Below are 22,513 nucleotides of genomic sequence, written 5' to 3'. Positions count from 1 at the left end.
GGTCCATCACAGGCAGATGATTATGTCCTGGAACAAGTGCCTTAAAGTGGGGAAGAGCCCATGGGAACAAGATGGGGTTCTCTGTCTGGTCTTGGCAAGAGGTTAAACCTGCACATCAGGGAAGCTCCACACCGTTCTTACACCTACGCATTCTTCTTTAGTAGACCCAACTAAACATTCTGAGGTTGGATTGAGAAACCTTGGGCCCGGCATTAGATGGGTCTTGGGTGTTACACTGGGCTCTGGCAATGAGCCAGGTTAGGAAGCAGAGGAAAGAGGGGTTGAAAGGATGAAGAGGGTAACTGTTACATATAAAAGGAGTAAGTTTCAGGCCTTACTAACTCAGAGGAATCCTGAGTGGACATGGAAGCTGTAGATACTCTACCACCTTAAATAAGCTTGCATTTTCTGTACTACTTACTTTAGAGGTTGACAGGTAAAGTGCCAAGGAATAGAAAGAATGTCCTGCTAGCACCATGGTCAGTGCATGACATGGAAAGGCTTCAAAGCTGAACTTTGTTTGATCATGACGTTATTATCTTGGCAAGGACTAAAGAAACTGCAGGTGCTGAGGGAGTGACTTGCTTCGAGGAAGGGTAGGGGCCAGAAAGGAATACCAGATACTCAATTATAACCTAACAACTGCATGAGGTATGCAGGCTCTAGGATTTGTTCAAGGTGTGGGAGCCCTTCCTCAGTGTGAATAACCTCCTGGGTCAATACATGTATAACACCCCATGTTGCATCTGACTCTGCTTTCCTTAAACTTAGAGGGAAACAGCCAGGTTAAGTTTAGACTGTTTTACTAAGAGATTGTTTTTGATGGTTTTCAATGTTTAAGATGGTTTAAGATGTTTAAGATGGTTTTCTTAGGGACTACGAGGTTGTGAGACTGTGGGGGGAGGGGTCTATAGATGTTGGATCCATGGAGATAGAAAACAAATCTGTCAATTGGAATTACGTCTCTCTATGTGTATCTTTGTATTAATTAATTTCTCATTGCTGTGATGAAATACATGACGAAAGCAATGGTTTTCTTGGGCTCATGGTTTAAGAGGGGATACAGTCCATCAGGGTGGGGAAGGCATGGTGGCATGATCATGAGGTACTTTGTCCATATTGTGTCCACAGCCACAAAGCTGAGAGAGGCATGCCAGTGTGCAACTTGCTTCCGTCATTTATTCAGTCTGGGACCCCCAGCCCATGAGATGATGCTGCCCACATTCAAGGGTCTTTCTTGCTCTGTTAAGCCTCTTTGGAAACGCCCTCCCAGACAGTCCCAAAGGCTGGTTCCTGGTTGATTCTAAATCCAGACAAGCTGACAATGAAGATTAACCAGCATAGCACGGAAGGCCTTCCTGAGTTTTTTGCCTCTGTCATTGGCCCAGGATTTTTAAAATGATAATTTGCTTCATATTTTTCTATCTTGGTTTTTCCTGAAATGTATTGTTTATCCAGGCCTGTGTTTGCCTCTCCTGCTGTACTGTACCATTCCTGTGCCATAGCCTACTTATAACACCTGACATTGGCTTGCCCAGTTTTCTTACTTCTTAGTCCAAAGTTACCAGTCATGTAAACATGTAAACCTCCTGGCAGAAAGACAAAACAGAAAAAAAAACAAAACTTTTTTTTCATCCTTCTCTTCTTCCCTCTCTGCCTCCCTCCCTCTTTCCTCCCTTTCTTTCTTCCTTTTTCCCTTCCTTCCTTTCTTTTTTTCTTTCCCTTTTCCCTTCCTTCCTTCCTTCCTTCCTTCCTTCCTTCCTTCCTTCCTTTATTCTTCCTTTCTTTCCCTTTCTTTCTTTTTTCTTTCTTTCATTCTCTCTCCCTCCCTCCCTCCCTCCCTCCCTTCCTTATTTCCTTTCTTCTTTCTTTCTTTCTTTCTTTCTTCCTTTCTTTCTTCCTTTCTTTCTTCCTTTCTTTCTTTCTTTCTTTCTTTCTTTCTTTCTTTCTTTCTCTCTCTCTCTCTCTCTCTCTCTCTCTCTCTCTCTCTCTCTTTTTTGTATTCCTCCTAAATGATTCAGCCTGTACTGGGTTCACAATAGATGCCCAGTATATAAATAATGGCTACCTTGACTACTGATTTTTCCTCCTTTATCTGGTCCATTCTATGCATGATCACACCATTACTAGATAAATGTTAATAAGCACTTCCTGTCTCCCAGGAGCTGAGCACCCTTCTTGTACACCATCTCATTAAACAAACTTTTAAAAAATTATTTATTTATTTGAGAGAGATAAGGAGAGAAGGAGGCAGATAGAGAGAAAGAATGGGTGGGTCAGAGCCTTCAGCCACTGCAAACAAACTCCAGATGCATGTGCCACCTTGTGCATCTGGCTTATGTGCATCTGAAGCTCGTTTGCTGTGAGTAGAGGCCCTGGCATGCCTATTCTCTCTCTCTCTCTCAAATATATAAACAAATAAAAATATTTTTTAAAGTGGCACCATTTTGTACTTTTATCCAGACATAGAGAAGTGTCTCTCAATCCAGATGCTAGTTAGTGTGTGGCTGTTTTAGAAATGCCTGGCCCATTCCATGAAGTTATCACCACTGCGTGTGGTTGCAACGAAGTGGAGTCCCCTCTTGCCCCCTTCAGCTGAGGCCTCTGGGCCTTTGAGGAGGGAGGTCTCCATCTTCTTGTGGATAAAGCACCACGATGAAGTATTATTACCTGGCTTGTGACCATGGGGTGCTTTGCTCAAGAGCTGGGAAAGGGTGTCCAAGCCTTTCTTTATAGAGGGCCTCATATTGGGACAAGGAAGCTGGGCTAATTGGCATCACATAGAATGTTTTCTGGGGTTAAGACTGTTTCCCATAAGTGGGTGAGATGGCATTGATCCACGTCTCAGAGATGCTTCAAGCCCATGTGGATTAGGCCTGTGCACAAAGTGAGCCTCCTGACAGAGATATGTGAGCTTAAAATGGGCACAGCCATGGGCTCCAAAGTAGGGTGGTCCCAATGGAAATGGTGCAAGCAAAACAAACTCTTGGCCTCGTGTCTTTGGGCAGCTGTCTTGGAAGGTGGCTAGGGTGTATGTACCTCACAGGGACAGAACAGTCTCACATCAAGCAGCATGATCACATTGTTGGCCCCACAGATGTGGGCTCCACCCAGCTCTCCTTCACCCCACGCTGACTTCTGCTGGGCTGGTTCATAGTTGAGCTCATAGGTCCTTGAAGGCTGCTGAAGTTCACGTGTTCTTCTCAAGAGGTTCACACTCATAGGATGTACCCAGAAAAGTGTAGTGCCCTGGTCAAAGGCAAGAAGTTTGTGTCATTGTTCTTACCTGCTTTATTACCAGTCAACCCAGGCATTCTTGGTGCACCTACTATGTAGTTGTTAAGTGGCACCAAGTTAAAGATATGGCTGGAGGAGGCATGCTTCCAACCCCTACCTTGGGAATTTATTAGGGAGAGAATACTAACGCACAGAAAGCAAAATAGAAATTCAAACAATGTTTGCATGAATGAGCCAAATACTGTTCTAAGGACTTCATATGTGTTGTTTTCACTAAATTCCTAAGGGACAGGTGCCAGATTACCCTTACATCACAGGTTAGGATATAGAGGTGTCAAGGTTTAGTCAGATGTGTGCCCAGGTCCTGATAGCTGGTGAGAGGTGAAGATAGTGCTCATTAATATGGTGAATGCAGCTTCAGACAAGATGGCTGTGAAAAAGCTGCTGGGGAGGGAGGGAAGAGACAGACCCTGACTGTGTGACTCAGAGGTGAAGTAAAGTGAGAACTGGGTCAGAAGTTGCTTCTGGATTTATCACTGAGGCTTCAAGAGAATGGCATCTTAGGCCTGGTTTGTCACAAACTGATGTCGAGAGTTAATATATACATATATATATATATATATATATATATTTATGTATATGTATATATATATATACATACACATATACATATATATACATATATACATACACACATATATATCTATATATCTCTATCTATCTATCTATCTATCTATCTATCTATCTATCTATCTATCTATGTAGAGAGATGTAACCCATAGTTTCCCACTCAACTCCCTTACCCTAAGGCTAAGCCCTCATTCTCAGCTTTGAGGCCAAGGACAGATGGGTGATGAGTTAAAACCTGGGCCGCATCCAAGAACCAATGCTCCAGGTTGTTTAAGGCGAGACTGTACTAGAGGAACTTGTTCCAGTTACTCCTTGCTTGTAACAGACCACTTCAAAGCTTTGTGGGTCAAAATAACAATAATTACTTCCTAGGATGCCTCATGCTTCTGAGGTGACTGTGCTCAGGACTCAGCATAAAGTCACAGGGAGAAAGTTCTGTGATTTGTCCCACCTTGAAGGCTTCCTCACTCACAAGCGTGTGAGGAGACACTGCTGTCTGCTCGGACTTCAGCTTGGACCATCATTTGGAACACTTACACTTGGCTTCTCCTTGTGGTCTGGGCTTCCTAACAGCATGGTTGCTTGTATTCTAGGACAATTCTGAGAGGGAGGTCAGGTGGACGTGTATTCTCTTTAGGCCTAGACTCCAAAGGTTCACAGCCATCACTTCTATTTCACTGGCTTTGCTAGAGGTGAATAACTTAAGCGTAGAGTCAAGGGGAGGGAAATTAAACACTAGGTGTCAATGAGAGTGTCAGAAAATCCTGATATACTTTAATACCAACTGTCGACATTTTCTAAGTAATTGTACTGTGATCTAAAGAGAAGAGTTTCCTGAGACATACAGGACTTGAGTTAGTTACTTTTCTCATTGCTGTGACCAAACACCAGGCAAGAAGCAAGTTAAAGAAGGAGTTTGTTTGGGCTTACAGTTCCATGGGATACAGTCCATCATGGTGGGGAAGGCATGGTGGCAGGAGTGGGCGGTGGCTGGTTCCATTGAGCTCACAGTCAGGAAGCAGAGAGCAATGAATGCTGATGGCGGCCTTCCCTTTTTTATTCTGTCTGGGACCTCAGCTCACAAGATGGTATCTCCCCACGTCAGTTAACTTAATCTAGACATTCCCTCACAGACATGCACAGAATTTAATCTCCTAGGTGATTCTAGGTCCAACCAAATTGACAGTTGAGATTAGCCATCACAGAACCTAAGGAAGATCCATGTGGCTCTGAATTTTAGGAAGGAACAGCAGGTGGTTGGACTAGGAGATGCCAAGTGATAAATAATGAGTGTTAGACTAGACGCTCAGAAACCCATACCTGACTCTGGAGAAAGGTCATCTGATTTTTGAGCTGCCTTTCTTTCCTTGCCTCTAACTGGAGAGGGATGGGAAAGAGGTGGTCTCAGGTCCCTTCGAACCTTCACCGCTGTGGTTCTATGGCTTTGAGGACTAGTCTGTATTGTGGTCACCTCCTTAACACTCATGCTGACCTCCCTGTACCTCATGGTATGGCCAGACAACTCTCTAGATGCATAACCATGTACTACCGAGGGCTGAGGAGCCTGGGGTATAAGTGGGATGGGGAAAGATGAGGGAGGCTGGTTAGGAAGGAGACTCATGAGCAAGATAGAGTTCAGCCATTTGGAAGTCAGAGGTGGAAGTAAATGATCCAAGTGAAGATCCAGAGGCTGCTGGGGCTCAGTGAGGTCTTGCTCAAGGTCTTGGCAAATGGAGGGATCCTGGACTGTATACAGTGCTGGCACACTCCTTTGTGTTTGGAAAAGTGGTCTGCCTTTATTTTGTACCTATACTCTATTCCTCTTGGTAAACATGTGAAGGCATTAGATGTGACATTCATAAGGAGTAAAACACACAAAGGAAATGATAATACACACAGGCAAATGATATTACATGGTCTGTGTTTGGGCAACAGATATTTTTCTGAGCATCCTCTTTTGTTTCTAGAAGGTGAATGGGAGGATAAGAGCAACTCAGACTTTTCTTTGTTTCAGTTTATAAATTCTAGCTGTGTCCACTGTATAGAGCACAAGAGTAATGTCAAGGAAACAAAGTAATCTTCTAACAAAGGTAGAATCAGAGCTCGCTGTTCCATCCAGGCGGCGTGGAACGCTCCAGGTCATCTGGGGCATGTCCTGAGACCTCAAACACACATTGGGCCATTCCAGGCCTTTGGCTCAGGCTGAGGCCATCTTAATGAGAAGCATAAGGCTGGGACTCCCAGAGGAAAGTTGGGAGCGAGGAAGACTTTGACAGATCCTCAGCAATCAAGATAAAACACGAGAATGTTTGGGATGGTTTTATTGTTTGTGTGTATGTGTGTTTGGGGGCCTATTTCTTGCCAAAACCAAGGTCATTGCTGCATACTTGTTTGCTGAATATGAAATACTCCAAAGATTACTCCTCATACTTGTTGAACCTGAAATGAAAATGACTCAACAGAGAGGAAAAACAAGTTTTAAATGCTTTCAGTGTCCTTGGAAGTAAACATATAGTCCTAAAATATATGGGATTTCTTTTTCCCACCCAAGCCTTATCTTCCATGAACACACAGGTAGGTGCCCCACACAGGTATGCATGTATATGTGGGCCTGTTCCAGCCGGACCCAAGTCCCAGATCTTGTTTCCTCTCACACCTCAGTTTTTTTTTTTGTTTATTTTTATTTATTTGAGAGTGACAGAGAGAGAGAGAGAGAAAGAGGCACATAGAGAGAGAGAGAATGGGCGCGCCAGGGCCTCCAGCCACTGCAAACGAACTCCAGATGTGTGCACCCCCTTGTGCATCTGGCTAACGTGGGTCCTGGAGAATCGAGCCTCGAACCGGGGTCCTTAGGCTTCACAGGCAAGCGCTTAACCACTAGGCCACCTCTCCAGCCCCACACCTCAGTTTTTGCAGGGATCTGGGCTCTGGGTCAGGAGGGTGGTGGTGAAACACTTCCTCTCTGGTCCCTGTCAAGAGCTTAGGATATCTGTGACTTTTCATTCTTAAACTTAAGTCAGGATCATCTCAGATTGTCCCCAGCTTGGAGTCTGGTCAGCTTGATTCTCTGAGGAGAAGAATGGCCACCTGTAAAGCTAATGTCCTTTGAACACAAGCCATGTTCTTGAAAAGTTGGATAGCAACTGGATTTGGGTGTATTGGATCTGAGTTTGACTAAGCTGAGGGGATTTTCTTATTTGAAAGCACCCTGTCTGGGATCATTTTGTAAAGAATTATTTTGTAGTATTGACGACTCACTCAGTGAATTATGAGCTTGGTAAGTAGATGAAACTTAAAAAAAAAACACGAACTGTTATTTTCAATGTACCGTGTGGGACATGTTATTCAAAGTCATCCAGAATCAAGTCATTTTGCAAAGAACTATTCTGTAAAGGGGAAAAACATGTTATGATTTATGAGCTATTTAAGTTCTTGAAGTGGGATATACCTCTAGCTCTATTTCAATGCAAAAGATGTTTGTGCTAATATTCAGAGATTAGATTGGCTCACTCCAAGGAACTTGGCAAAGGCAGAGGTATTAAAACTTGACATTTTGTTAGGACAGAAGATCACAGAGGTTGTTGCTTGCTTTGCTTACTGTCCACATTATGACCGGGGTGAAAAGGATGGGGCTTGTTTTTGAAATTAATGTTACCCACTATATTTATAAAAGCATTTCTGTTTATATCTGTATCTATGTGATCTAAATATGTATGTTTATCATCTAATTTTATATGTCATATGCCTGTCAATCATCTATCTATCTATCTATCATCTGCCATGTATCCATTTCATCTGACATATAACATGTGTGTTCAATTCTTTAGCAAAAAATAATGCACATTACAGTGCAGTTTGGTTTTGACTACTGAAGGGGTTCTGTTTCCATCAACACAGAGCCAGCACTTGTTCTGAAAAATCATGACAGATGATCTAATGGGAGGGAGACAGTAGTTTCTTGGTCACTCTTGTTTCCTTAGCAGCTCAGGAATAATTCCAGTACTTGTCTCTTCCTTGCTTTGTCCCCTACCTGATTATCAGTGTGAAGTCTATTACTAAAGAGACGCTCTGACTTACCAAGACAGATAGAAAAGAGAGGTGTAGTCTCATAGATAGATGACTTTGGGCTGTCAGAGACATTGTTTTTGAGCCACATGTCTATTGCTAGTATTTGGAAAGTACTGGGTTATGAGCATCAAAACATTGGCCTTTAGGCTGGGGAGTTGGCTCTGTGATTAACATGCTTGCTTGCAAAGTCTTCCAGCCAGGGTTCAATTTCCCAGTACCCACGTCAAACCAGATGCACAAAGTGGCAAGAGGCCCTGATAGGCCCATGTTCTTTCTTTCTCTCCCCTCCTCTTTCTCTTTCTTCTTGCAAATACATAAATGAAATATTTAAAAAAAAACACCCAACACTAGCTTTGGAGTCAGTGGAACTGGAGTCACTGCTAAATTATGCCCCTTTCTAGCATTGTAGTTCCAGTGAGTCAAAATTAATCTTACTTTGAGATAGGGACAAACAAAATCCCTGACCTTAAATGCTTAATAGTCTGACTTTCTAGACAGGTAGGTAAAGAAGTGAGCTGTAGTTAACGTGATGAGTGGGAAACAGTAGCCAGATTAGATGATACTGTCTAGGTTGTGGGTGAGGGGACCTTATTTTCCTGTTTAGAAAAAGGGAAATGATGTTTCCTCTCCACGGGACAGTTGTAAGTCTCATGTACAATGCATGTGTAAGGACCTAATAAAATATTTTTAAGTAGAAAGATAAAAGGGGCACTTCCCAGCTAATTTCTTCTCCCATTCTGTTCACTTGCAAGATTTAGTGGTCACTGTTATCTCTTCATAATACAAGTGACTCTGGAGGTACAGGACATATTCTTCCTATCTGGAATAGGCAGAATTGGTTAGGAACATTATTGAGATTCTGATAAGAACTGTTAGGAATAATGTTTTCTTGTTTCTGTCAGAAAAGCTGATGGAAATGACATTAACAAAAGGTGGTTTGAATATAAATGTCCTGCACAGATTCATGTGTTTAAATATTTAATACCCAGGTGGTGGCACTGTTTGGGAAGGTTGTGGAACCTTTAACAGTAGAGTCTTGCTAGAAGAAGTATCCCAAGTGGAGTGGGCCTTGAGATGCTGCTACACCCCAGCACAGAAAAGTATTTCTATTTCCTTCTTGCTCATGTGAAGATGTGACACAGACTTCCTGCTCAGACCTGCCATGCTTTCTTTGTCATACTGGACACTTCTTGAAACTGTAAATCAAGAATAAACCCTTTCCTTCCTTAAGATACTTCTGGTTGGGCATTTTGTCCTGTGCAATAAGAAAGTAGCTGGTACGTCAGGGAATGAATTTTCCTTGTTAAAAGTCAGGTCATCTCTATCACACCCTCTGAGGCTCAGGTTCCATTGCAGAAGAGGTGTCATAAAGAATGTAAGAGCCAAAGGGAGGGTAGGACTCCTTACAGTGCAGTATTCTAGATACAAAATGGCTTTGATATTCATGACCTTGCAGTGCCTGACACTACCTACACAAGACCTTCATAATAGGAGGAAAAAATCATGACATCAAAATAAAAGAGACTAATTGGGTGGGCATGGACATATATTGCCTTCTCTACTAAATCCATTTTATTTACCCAGCCCATTTTTCTAGCTCTTTCAGAAAATTGTTTTATAGATAGTATCTATGTCAGAAGTTGTATTGTTATACAATTTCAAATATTTATCTTTGTTTCCTGTTTGTTAAGTTTATATCTTTTTGTCTCAAAGTTTTGAAATTTTATGGAAAAAATTATTCTTTTCACCTCTGAATTTTGTTTTCAGTGTTTTTTCATGTATGCTTTCCTTACTTTTAGCTTATAACAAATTCTTATATTTTCTTGAGATTTTTTATAGTTTTATCTTTGCATTTGGGGCTCTGTTTTTTTTTTTTTTTTTTTTTTTTCTTTTCAAAGTAGGCTCTCACTCTGCTCTAGGCTGACCTGTAATTAACTATGTAGTCTCAAGGTGGCCTCAAACTCACGGTGATCCTTCTACTTCTGCCTCCCAAGTGCTGGGATTAAAGGCATGTATCACCATGCCTGGCTATCTCTGTATTTTTTTAATATAAAGTATGGATGTGTTTTTTGTTGTCTTTTTTAAAAAGGTTATTTTATTATTTGATCATTCATGGGTTTTAAATGCCTCTTCTATTTTCTTTACCATACACATACCACCTATGGTGTATTTAAATTTTTTTTGTTTATTTTTATTTATTTATTTGAGAGCAACAGACAGAAAGACAAAGAGGCAGAGAAAGAGAGAGAGAGAGAGGGAAGGAGAGAGAGAGAAAGAATGGGCATATCAGGGCCTTCAGCCACTGCAAATGAAATCCAGATGCATGCGCCACCTTGTGCATCTGGCTGTCGTGGGTCCTGGGTATTCAAGCCTTGAACTGGGGTCCTTAGGCTTCACAGGCAAGTGCTTAACTGCTAAGCCATCTCTCCAGCCCTAAGGTGTATTTTTTATTACAGTAGTTCAAAGAGAGACATTTTTAATTATATCTCACATATTAATTACTATCAGTAAAATGTGGATGATTTTAATGTATTCATTTATTTATTTGTATATTTTAAGCCCTGTGCTGGATGATAGGGACCCTTCTTGCCTCTTGGCAGTTTTTTATCACTTGTTGCAGCACCTAGAAGACGTTTGTAACGTGGTTGATGAATGAACAGAAGGTGATAATTTGACCAGTTATATTTGCATTTTGAATTGCTTTTTAAAGAGTTGAATGAATTATTTTGTCAAGGGAGTCCATGCTACTAGTAGAGAAGGGATTTTTTGGGCTCCCTGGCACGTTTCTCTGTCTGCTTTTGGGCTTTGTGTACATGTCACATTGCACATTGGGATGATTCATTCAAAGGGACTGGACAGGGTATGTCTCTACATAGGAATCCTTGGAGAGAGCTCCTGTTAGGGTGTGAAATTCAGAATGTCCAGATATAATCACTGGATACATGGCTCAAAGCAATCCATTCTGAAATATTTATTGGGTCTCTGGTAAGTATTTAAAATACAGTGATATGGAAAATAAACATGGGGGCTGGAGAGATTGCTCAATGGTTATGTCACTTGCCTGCAAAGCCTAATGACTCAGGTTTAATTCCTCAGTACCCACGTAAAGCCAGATGAACAGAGCGGCATATGTAATCTGGAGTTTGTTTGCAGTGGATGGAGGCTCTGGCACACTCTTCTGTCTCTCTCTGCTTGAAAATAAATAAACAAAATACATAAAAAGGAAACTAAACATGGAACTTATGAGAGAAACATTAAATAGTCACAGCAATAAAATGTAGTTAGAAACTATGCTCATTTCTAGAGTAAAAAATTATGCTTTTGTGCAGAGCAAGGAAAGAAGGACCGGAGAAAACTTTGTGAAGGAGCTGAGCATTGAAGAGAGATGAACCTGACCGAAAGGAACACTCTTTTTATTTTTTTTTAATTTTTATTTAATTATTTGAGAGCGACAGACACAGAAAGAAAGACAGATAGAGGGAGAGAGAGAGAGAATGGGCGCACCAGGGCTTCCAGCCACTGCAATCGAACTCCAGATGCGTGCGCCCCCTTGTGCATCTGGCTAACGTGGGACCTGGGGAACCGAGCCTCGAACCGGGGTCCTTAGGCTTCACGGGCAAGCGCTTAACCGCTAAGCCATCTCTCCAGCCCTGAAAGGAACACTCTTGATAGAGGCAAAAGAGGATGGAGGAAAGAGTCAATGGAACCCCAAAGCATCTGAGCTAGAAAGGCTTTTCAGACTGCTGTGTCTGGTGAGGTAGACTGAGGCTAGACCAAAGGGTGGAATGGAATGATAGCAGACACAGTCAAGATGGAAAGGAACGATAACAACAGTGAAAATGTTAACAGTGGCGACAGCTCATGGGTTCTGGTGTAAGGCAAACCCCAGGTGCATGTTCTTGTTTTGTCCCCTACCTACTGTGTCACTTTCTCCTCAGCTGCCTTCTGGATAAAAGCAAACCTCACTGAGTTACTGTGTCAGTGTGTGGCTGGCCTGATTCTTCTGTCCTTCTATGTTGGTGAGTTAGCTACTGTTTAGTTTGAAATCATGCAAGCCGTCCCCCCACCCCCAATTATCATTGATTTTGGAGATTCACAGCCTGAAACCAAGCAAGTTTCCAAAAGAAGAGTCACATTTTCTTCAGTTAGTATGTGAGCCTGAGTTAAAGTAGAAACAATTTCTGGGCATATACCTTGTATAAGATGTAAAGTATTACTCTGGCAATACAATAACAAGCCATTTTGAAGCTAATGATTAATGAATAATTTTATAACAGTAGTGTGGAGTATGTAATGGAGGTACATTTAGCATGTGTTTTGGTGAACAGGTGGAATCAAGTGAGGTATAGGAAGCATTCCTTATAGAAGGGCTGGGAAGGATAAAGGAGGGGACAAGTTATGACCAGCAACCCTTAAGGAAGGTGTTGCAGAGAGAGTGGTGGGAATCTCTGAAGAAGACTGCTAACAGAGGATGACCTGGGTTCTCAGCCCCCAGCGAATGGCCATGCCCAGGAGCTCAGATCTGTGTGGAAGATCATCTTGCATCATGATCGTGAACAAGTGCTAGGCTGTAGCCATGATCAGTGTCTCTGAAATCAGCCCATTTCCTTTTCTGGACAGGTATTCTAGGGGCTCATTTCTGGGGGCACAGAGTTCCTGCTTGTGGAATTCCTAGAAATGATTGGGCATATGTTTATCACATTGGAAGCAATGAACTGAAACTGTGTACTTTCTGTATCATTCACTCCCTGTACCACACCACGGAGCCACACTCGTCTCCATTTGACTTGCGCCATTCTCTTCAGTTGAAACCGTCTGGGTATCTGATTATAAAACAATATTTCTAGTGGCTCAGCATTCTACTATTTAGAAACAATTATAGAACAGCATTCTATTTAGAAATCATCATAGAAATCTTATATTGCCTAAAAACTGTCATTTACTTCTCCACATAACCTTTCTTATTCCATCTCTTACTGCCCATTAAAATCATGCTAATTCTTCAAGAAACTGATCGAACTGATTTCTCCTTGAAGTCTTCCTTAATCATTCAAGCTTCAAGACATATCTCCCTTTATAATGTTGTTCTTTGTTCTATTTCTGACCCAGTGTTTGGTTATTATGTTACTTTAGAGAGAAATTTTAAGTAAATATTTTATTCTCAAAGTTATATATTTTGTATTTAACTATTGAGAAGACAGTACATAGAATTCTTACATTACTGACATCCTTTCCTTTACTAACATCATACATTGCTATAGTCCATTTGTCAAATTGAATGAACCGATGCTGACACATTATTAACTAATCTCCATAAGCTATTATGATATCCTTAATTTTCCCTTAAAGTCAATACTCTTACAGGGTCCCATCCAGTATATCGCACATGACATTTTGGTTAGTCATCACCACTCTTTAGGCTCTCCTAGCTGTTATATTTATCAGGCTTGCGTGTTTTTGATGACTATAATATTGAAGATCACATTTGGAATTTTGTAGAATGTTCTTAATTTGGTATTTTTCTTATGTTTTCGTCAGCAACAGATTGGGGTATTGGTTTCTGGGGAGGGAACAAAAACCTAAGGTTCATTACTGTTATATCATATCAAAGACATACAATGTCAGCACGACTCTTTTGTGGATATTAACCTTTAAAGCCTGGCTTAAAGTAGTTTGTCCATTTTTGCACTGAAAAGATTCTCTGTTCATTCTCCATTCCATGCTGTGCTCTCTGGGAGAGAGTTACTCTGTGCAGTTTACAGATTAGGAAGTTGGAAAGAGAGCACTGGCTAGCTCCATTAGCAGATTGGTTACATAAATTATTTGGAATACTTGTGCATGGGAAATAGTCTGTTCTCACTCATTTGTTTATTCAATCATTTATTTACATCAACATGGACCAATGGATATTTATTTTGTGCTCTGAATTATAACCCAATAGTACTTATTTATTTTGTTGCTTAAATAATTCCAGTTTTGATTATTGGGAAATCTTTTGGTTGACTCCTTTGTCTTTTTTGACACACTCCATCTTTGTGTGTTTGTAGGAATTTTCTCAATTTTTTATACTTATAAGATACTCCAAGTTCAGTTTGTATATTGCCAAAGACTTCTTTCTTATATTAGAGAACATCAATAGAAGCCAAGATTTGGGCACTAAGTGTTCTCATTGTCAATGGATGATCATTACCAAGATGTTGTTGCTTCTAGACCTCAGCTTATAGAGCAAGGAGTATATGGATATATGGATATACTAATTTATGTAGATATAAGTAACTATAAATATTTCCATATATAACTACCTATACATTTATGAATCTAAATCTAATTTCATACTGATATCTTTATATCTAATCCATTAACACATAATTATTCAGGGTAAACCAAAAAATACATCATACCAGGTAATCATCACAGGCTCATGAATCAGGACAAATATTGAATATAATACATACATGTGTATGTGTTAAAAGCAAACAGATTGAAGTTATTGAGTGTTTTTCTTGGTTTAATATTAGAATCATTGGTTAAAATAAGAAAATATCAGTTCATAAATATGAATACAAGTTTTATTTTATCATTATTTTCCATTTGGGTAAGTATTAATCTGAGTAAAATGGTGTTACCTGGCTGTAGCTTTACTAATTTTAATTTCATGAGTATACAATGGAAGTGGAAAAAAATATTGTATTAAGTGGTTACTGGGCATACTATTCAACTTCCAGAGCCTATGCATTAACGTTCTAAATACAGAAATAAACACAAGTACAAAAAATTAGCTGTAGAAACTGTGTGTACTCAAGTTGGTAATATATACTTCACTCATTTTTCTCTTACTTCTCTTCCTGTTTTCTTGCATTATCGGTGGGCTGCAGGCTCCAGTTCCAGCATCATCTTCTGAAATGACCATGGTTCCCAGAATGCCCTTCGTGCTGCTCCTGTTGCTGCCTATCTTGAATTCTGCAAAAGCTCAGGTTAACCCAGGTAACACTTACTCGCTGGATACTGGAAGACCAGCTGCATGTTCTAGTCTTTCAGCATTCATCTCAGAAAAAGCTCTACAAAGGCAATCCAAAAAGTCACTTGCTTTTCCCTCCATGGTAAAACATGGCTCCACCAGAAATAAGATAGCATGTTTTATCTCCATATCTAACATGTTGACTACTGTGAGTTTCTTATATAAATTGGAGTAAGTACCTTTTTCAAAAATAGGAGCTACAAGGAACAACCATTTGCTGCTGTGTGTTTTGGGGAAAAAAGGAGAGATGTTTAGACGTGGTGTAAAATTTCTGTTATTTAGCTTATCCATTGTGTTTGGGACCTGAATTTTACTTAGATATCCTGTGGTGTTTTGCGTTTACTCATTCTGTGGGATCCCAGATAGACTTTTTGTTTTTTTTTGTTTTGTTTTTGGAGGTAGGGTCTCACTCTAGCACACGTTGACCTGGAATTCACTATGTAGTCTCAGGGTGGCCTTGAGCTCACAGCAATCCTCCTACCTCTGCATCTGCTGGGATTAAAGGCATGGTCCACCATGCCTGGCTAGTCTGTCATTCTTAAAGGATGTGGTTCTGCTCAAAATAGATGTGTGAAAGAATATTTTAAAAAAATATTTTATTTATTTACTTGAGAGAGAGAAAGAGGCAAAGAGAAAGAAAGAGAGGGAGAGAATGGGCATGCCAAGGCCCCCAGCCACTGCAAATGAACTCTAGATGCATGTGCTCCCTTGTGCATCTGGCTTAGGTGGGTGCTGAGGAGTCAAACTGAGATCTTTTCGCTTTGCAGGCAAGCGCCTTAACTGATAAGCCATCTTTCCAGCCCAGAGAGGAATCTTTTTTTTTTTTTAAATTTGATTTATTAGTTTTCTTTTCATCAAATACAGGCAGTTTGGTACCATTGTTTAGGCTCATCTATGATCTACCCCCTCCCATTAGACCCTCCTTGTTGATGTAAATGGGTCGTGCACTGTGGGGTTAGTCGCCAGTTATTGGTATGATAAATGTCTCTGCAAATCATGACCCAACATGTGACTCTGACATTCTTTCTGCCCCCTCTTCCGCAAAATTTCCCTGAGCCATGTTGGGTTCATTTTTGGTCTGCTTCAGTGCTGAGGTGTTGGGGGCATCTGAGGCTCTGGCTCTCTGATTTGGTAGGAATTGATTTTTCTCTGCGTTGGTCTCCTTCCCCTTTGTGCTGGTATCCGGTTCACAGGAAAACATCACCCTTGCTTGTTTCACCAATTGTCCTTAGTTTCAGTTGGGCCCCTTTTGAGGTATGTTGGGGCAGCTCTCTCCATAGGATCTGCATCTATCTGAAAAAGAGAAGCAGATTCTCCAACGGAGAGTAAGTTAGCACCAAGAAAATTGAAACAACACTTACTTTTTTGATAGACAGATTGATAGGTGTAGGCCCTCTTGTTCCCCATGATTGATGATAACTTAATATTGTAGAGTGGGCTTGTGTTTGGGTATGGTTCTGACTTGTTTCCCAGCTCCAGCTATGGGTCTAGTACCACTGAGTGGATCAGTTAGCCAAATCAAGAGTAGCTGGTTCCTCACCATGGCTGTGTGCCACTATTGCACTTGTGTGGGCATCACGTCAGGCTATTTGTTGCTAATTAGATTAGACAATGAGTTGCTTGGACAGATATTGGTCGTTTCCCCCAGTCGCCCATGTAGCGCCTTCTGGCACTAGACACGCTGACTGTCTGGGGACTGACTCTCTCCTGGCTTCCAGCCATGCCGTTCGATTTTGTGTATCAGCTGCATATGGAGTCTTCAGCAATAGGGTCTTACCACTGGTCTTTGGTGGGTCATCAAGTACTCTGACAGAAGTCTGTCATTGTTTTGGGAAACCTTGTTGGTTTCTCTGATCAAAAGCTCATTGTGGATGGTAGCCCCAAGCTGGAAGTGGGGGTTACAGGCCAGTGCCCACTAATAAATTGAGGAAAAACATAACTAATATACAAGAGTTAGAGAGGAGAGAGATAGAGGGGAGAGGGGGAGAGGGAGGGAGGGAAGATGTAGAAGATTTAGGTTAGTCTTGATCCTACCCTCTCCAGTGTCTTGTGGTTCAGGTGTTTCCTGTAAAGGTCTAGTGAAGGTTCAGCCATTTGGTCTGACTTTTAGGAAGTAGAATTTTATGGTACCAATGCCGTTTGTGTCCAGATTACTGGCACCAGGGAGGCTGAGGTAGGAGGATCACAGTGGTGTCAAGGCCACTCTGGACTATAGAGTGAATTTTAGGTCAGCCTTGCCTAGAGTAAGACTCGGCCTCAAAAATATATATTTAGGGCTGGAGAGATGGCTTAGTGGTTAAACGCTTGCCTGTGAAGCCTAAGGACCCCGGTTCGAGCCTTGGTTCCCCAGGTCCTATGTTAGCCAGATGCACAAGGGGGCGCACGCGTCTGGAGTTCGTTTGCAGAGGCTGGAAGCCCTGGCGCGCCCATTCTCTCTCCCCTCTATCTGTCCTTCTCTCTGTGTCTGTCACTCTCAAATAAATAAATAAATTAAAAAAATATATATATATATATAAAAAATCAAGTTTTTGTTTTTGTATTTAATATATTTTTAACTTTAACCTGAAGTATATGATTTTATCATTGCTCTGTAGCACAATAATAACACTCAACAACCTCTCCATACCTCAGTGCATTGAAATGAGTATTTATTTGGCTTAAGATTATGCCCTTTGCTTACATACTAGGCTTAGCTGAACTGTTCTCTGGTCTGTCTTGGTGCACTTGCGCTTCTGGGAGCCAGTTGACTATTGTCTCATGTAGGATGATGTTGGCTCTGATGATGGAGAAGCTTATTATGTGACGCTTGTTGTGCTCTGTGTCCCCCTCCAGCAGACTATCCTGGGAGGGTTTTCAGAGAAATCCCACAGGAGCAAGGGCAGAAGCAGGAATGTGCCAGGACTTTTTCACATCACATTTGTTAAGACCTCACTGGCCCAAATAATTCGCATGGCTGTGGCCAGAGTCGAGACAGTATTATAAAAATGTACATGGTAGAGGACTATGTACAGAGGTGGGTAAAGGAGTTGAAAATTTATTTGTCCATTCTTCCACAATTATAAACACATAAAATTTTGCAGAACTTATATGTTCAATCTGATGGATTTTACAAATGAAACACCTCCATCTAACTAGCACACAGATCAAGAAACTGTGCTTTATCAACACTTCAAAGTCCTTGGTATGGTTCCTTCGCTAGTTCTTTCTCCCACTCCAACCCATGGTATCCATTATGCTGTTTTCTGGTAAGACTGGCTGATTTTAACTTTTCATACTTCATATAAATTGAATCATACAATGCATAAACATTTTATGTCTGGCTTCTTTCCTTCAACTTCTGTTTATGGTATTTATTCTATGGTGACATGCAATTGTGGACCATCTATACTTATTGTTGTATGACATTGCTTGGTTTGAATACTTCCTGTTGCCATTCTACTGTGGGCCTGTTATGCATAAAGCTTCGATATACTTGCATAGAATTTGTGGCAAAGATATATACTCAATTTTGGGGGAATTTTCACCAATAAATTAGAATAGAATTTCTGGGTCATTTGTAACATGCCACCTTTCTGCATAATGCCAAAAAACTTTCCGAAGTGATTTTACCCATTTACCTTTCTATAAAGATTTATAGACTTCACTTGTTTAATTTAGCTTTACTTAAATTCTTTAAGGTACTTTCATCTTTGTCTTTTTTCTAGCATAAAGGTACACTTCCTAAATGGTCACTCATTCCCTCACAACAATTCTATGCCAATGGGCTATTGTCTATACTCTCAATAGAATATGATAAAAACTCCTGACAACCAAAGGTATTTCTGTTAGCTCTTTCTGCCAGGAAAAATAAATTTTTGATTTTTTTCATAAAGATCTTCTTAAGAACATAGTATATATTAAAGAACTAACTAGCTTCTCTCTGCCATTTCTTCCTATCTCACTAAATTAAAGCAGAGATAAGAATTTGAGACAGAAAGTAAATTTTTATTCATCACTGGTGTTAAAAGGTCGAGTCATGAAGCTTGGTGTTCATGGAGTTGCATGGCTTACCCCAAGCTTAATTAAATGCCTATTGATTAAAGGATAACTCTTCATCCCCATTACTGCCTGCTAAAAGACTGAGGTAACTTAAAGTACTGAAAAGTAACTGTAGCTACTCAGATACTGAGTAAATTCTTGGTTAGTTACATTTCCCACAAGTGTTGGCCATATTTTTATATGTTATAAGCAAACTTTATATATAACCAATGTTGAAACAGATTTTAATTTATTATTGAATATAAAATATTGGTTGACATATAGTAGCCATACAAAGTATTGGATTAAACTGATAATATAAAATGAAGAAAACTCAGTAGTTGAGGCTCACTGTTGAAGATTTCACCATAACTATTTTTCAATGAGTTCAGCGTAGCAACACAACTCAGAGATACACACACACACACACACACACACACACACACACACGTATGTATGTGTGTTATTTTTATTTATTTATTTTTTATTTTTTCAAGGTAGGGTCTCGCTGTAGCTCAGGCTGACCTGGAATTCACTATGTAGTCTCAGGGTGGCCTTGAACTCATGTTGATTCTCCTACCTCTGCCTCCTGAGTGCGGAGATTAAAGGCATGCACCACCATACCTGGCTTTAATAGAGATCCTTAATGTATCAAAATATTAATCTAGAAAAGCCATCAGACATCAATATTGAACAAATAGTCTTATTGATATTTAAAAACCTGTAAGGGCTAAGGACATAGTTCAGTAAGCAGAGTGCTTGCCTCCCAAACCTGAGGACCTGACTTGGATCCCTAGAACCCATGTAAAAATGCCATGGTGTCATGCATCTGGAATGCTGGCACTGAGGGGTAGAGACAGTGAGGGTCATTGGCCAGCCAACCTACCCTAATTGGTAAGTTCCAGATTCAAGCCTATGAAAGATCCTATCTTAAAAAAATATATCTGGTGGGGGGCATTCTTAACGAATGATACCCAAGTCTTCTGGCCTCCACATCTGCACTGACCTGCATCCCCCCCCACCCTCCCACACACATCAATAAATAACTTCTCTGTTACTTGGGTCTGTCAGCCTCCCACAGGTAACAACCACAGAGGCTACAAAGCAGTGGAGTATGATATAGATATCTGGCCATGGCATAAGGCCAATACAGCTGCTCTAAAGTACAGCTTCTTAAATATTTTCCACTTGCAAATCATTTTTTTTTTTTTTTTTTGCTCAAGAAAATTTTCCATGACCCTGGGCATATAGGTATATAAAATAGGTATACAAAGCAAGCACTTACTGATAATAAGGCATAAATAGATATATTTTGAAATAATTACCTGGTATACCATTTATTAAAATAAAAGCAAATTTGTTACTAATGATATGAATACTGTATGTGCTTATTTTTATGTAAATAATTAAGTCTTGATGGAACACTTGGTACCATAGAACACAGTATAAAATTTTGCTAAGTTGATTGATATTTTGAAGTTGCAATCATTAATTCAGAGAATACTTATTTACATAAAAACATAGAACAAAATGGGAGAAGTACAGTCATGGACATTTAAAAAATTCTTGGAAATTCTTTCCTAATGTTCAGCCAAAGTTCATTTAATGATTAAAAAAAAATTTGTTCATTTTTATTTATTTATTTGAGAGCAACAGACACAGAGAAAGAGGCAGATAGAGAGTGAGGGAGAGAGAGGAAAAGAGAGAGAGAGAGAGAGAGAGAGAGAGAGAGGGAGAGAGAGAGAATGGGCATGCCAGGGTATTCAGCCACTGCAAACAAACTCCAGACGTGTGCTCCCCCTTGTGCATCTGGCTAACATAGGTCTTGGGGAATCAAGCCTCGAACCAGAGTCCTTAGGCTTCATAGGCAAGCACTTAACCACTAAGCCATCTCTCCAGCCCTTAAATTTTTTTTGTTAATTTTTATTTATTTATTTGAGTGTGACACAGCAAGAGAAAGAGGCAGATAGAGAGAGAGTGAGAGAGAAAGAGAGAAGATGTTTTTATTGTTAAATTTATTTTTGTTTATTTTTATTTATTTATTTGAGAGTGACAGGCATAGAGAGAAAGAGGCAGATATGTATAGAGAGAATGGGCGCGCCAGGGCCTCTAGCCACTGCAAACGAACCCCAGACGCGTGTGCCCCCTTGTGTGTCTGGCTCACGTGGGTCCTGGGGAATCAAGCCTCAAACTGGGGTCTTAGGATTCACAGGCAAGTGCTTAACCACTAAGCAATCTCTCCAGCCTGAGGATTTTTTTAAAATGAAACTTAACTTGGTAACTTAAACAGAAGTTAAAAAAAAATTCAAACATTTTAATTCAATACAATCCAAAGATTTATACAAATTTGATACTTACATGCTGATGCGGATGTAGAAAAACACTGCAAGTCTTGTTTTCTGTAATTAAACCATTACCTTTCTTGTTAAAATTTGCTTTGTGCATCTGGCTTTATGTGGGTACTGGGGAATCGAACCTGGGTCATTAGGCTTTGCAAGCCAGCACCTTAACCACTGAACAATCCCCCCAGCCCTAAGCCATTATCTTTCTATAACAGCAGAAAACTTTGTATGGACAGTAAAAATGCTGCAATTCATAACATACAATAGTCTTGGGTCTGAACCAAGGTATTGGGTCGTGAGATGGTCACCCTGTGCAAAGTGAGCATGTTGTGTGTTCAGAACAAAGGATGCAGTGGGGTCTCACCATGCAGTATGGGTGAGTGCTCCCAGAAACAGCTCAGATTCCTTATGCTTGATTTTGAATTGACTTTTGGTAATTGCGCATTTAGAAACCTTTTAACTTTGTCAAATTTTTTGCAACCCCTGTATTCCATTATGCAAGTCCCATGTGGTTCATGTCCGACAGATTAAGCAGCTACATTCTAAAGGGTCTGAGCTTTGGGAAAGCATTGGCGAGTCAAGTGGCACTCGAGGCATTGCTGGGAATAGCAGTGTTGAAAGTGGTCCCAAAGAGTGAAGGCAAGGCTCTGGAGGTCCCCGTGGGCAAAGCTGAGATATAGGTATGCTGACCCTGTCCTCCAGTGCGGGCGATGTGCTCGTGACATCCCAGCCTCAACAGTGCGCCAGGAACTTTAACCTGATGACTTCAGTGTGATGGAGAAAGTTTTGGGGAGTATCTAAGGCAACATTTTATGTCAAAATTCTAATCTTGGAGTATTATTTAATTAATGGTGTCCTCATCTAATAAACAGTTAAACCAACAATTTCTAGAATTAACTTGTACACATTAAGCAAAAAATTTGAGTATGATTAGAAGATGCCAATGTATGATTTGAAATTCCCTTAGGCAAAATATTTAACTGACTTATTATCAACTCTAATTACAATACTAGCTTGATCATTAATTAGTTGTGGGACGCTAGTTGTGTTAAGCAAGTTGTTATGGGTCTCTGTCTTTCTTTATCTTTTCATTTACAGAGAGCTGAGTCTGAATTGAGTAACCCGTGAGGCACTTTAGGTGCAAAATTGCTATTATTTTATGGTGTGAGATCCTCACCTCCTGTATTGGATGAGTCGGTGG

General features: G+C 40.4%; 1 protein-coding gene across 6 annotated transcripts in view; it reads left to right on the top strand.

Moving 5' to 3' along the window:
• The window catches only part of Ddr2 (discoidin domain receptor tyrosine kinase 2), a 157,144-nt gene that overhangs the window by 73,385 nt on the left and 61,246 nt on the right, over nt 1-22,513 (top strand). For all 6 annotated transcript variants that reach the window (XM_045142153.1, XM_004663289.2, XM_045142150.1 and 3 more), the window contains one exon: nt 14,811-14,919. In XM_045142153.1, coding sequence (XP_044998088.1) covers nt 14,838-14,919 — 82 coding nt within the window. In that variant the 5' untranslated portion in view covers nt 14,811-14,837. The remainder of the gene's footprint in view (nt 1-14,810; nt 14,920-22,513) is intronic.

The sequence above is a fragment of the Jaculus jaculus genome, chromosome 1, assembly GCF_020740685.1.
Source record: "Jaculus jaculus isolate mJacJac1 chromosome 1, mJacJac1.mat.Y.cur, whole genome shotgun sequence".
NCBI lineage: Eukaryota > Metazoa > Chordata > Mammalia > Rodentia > Dipodidae > Jaculus > Jaculus jaculus.
The sequence above is the reverse complement of the archived record's forward strand: the minus strand, read 5'-3'. Positions and strand labels throughout refer to the sequence as shown.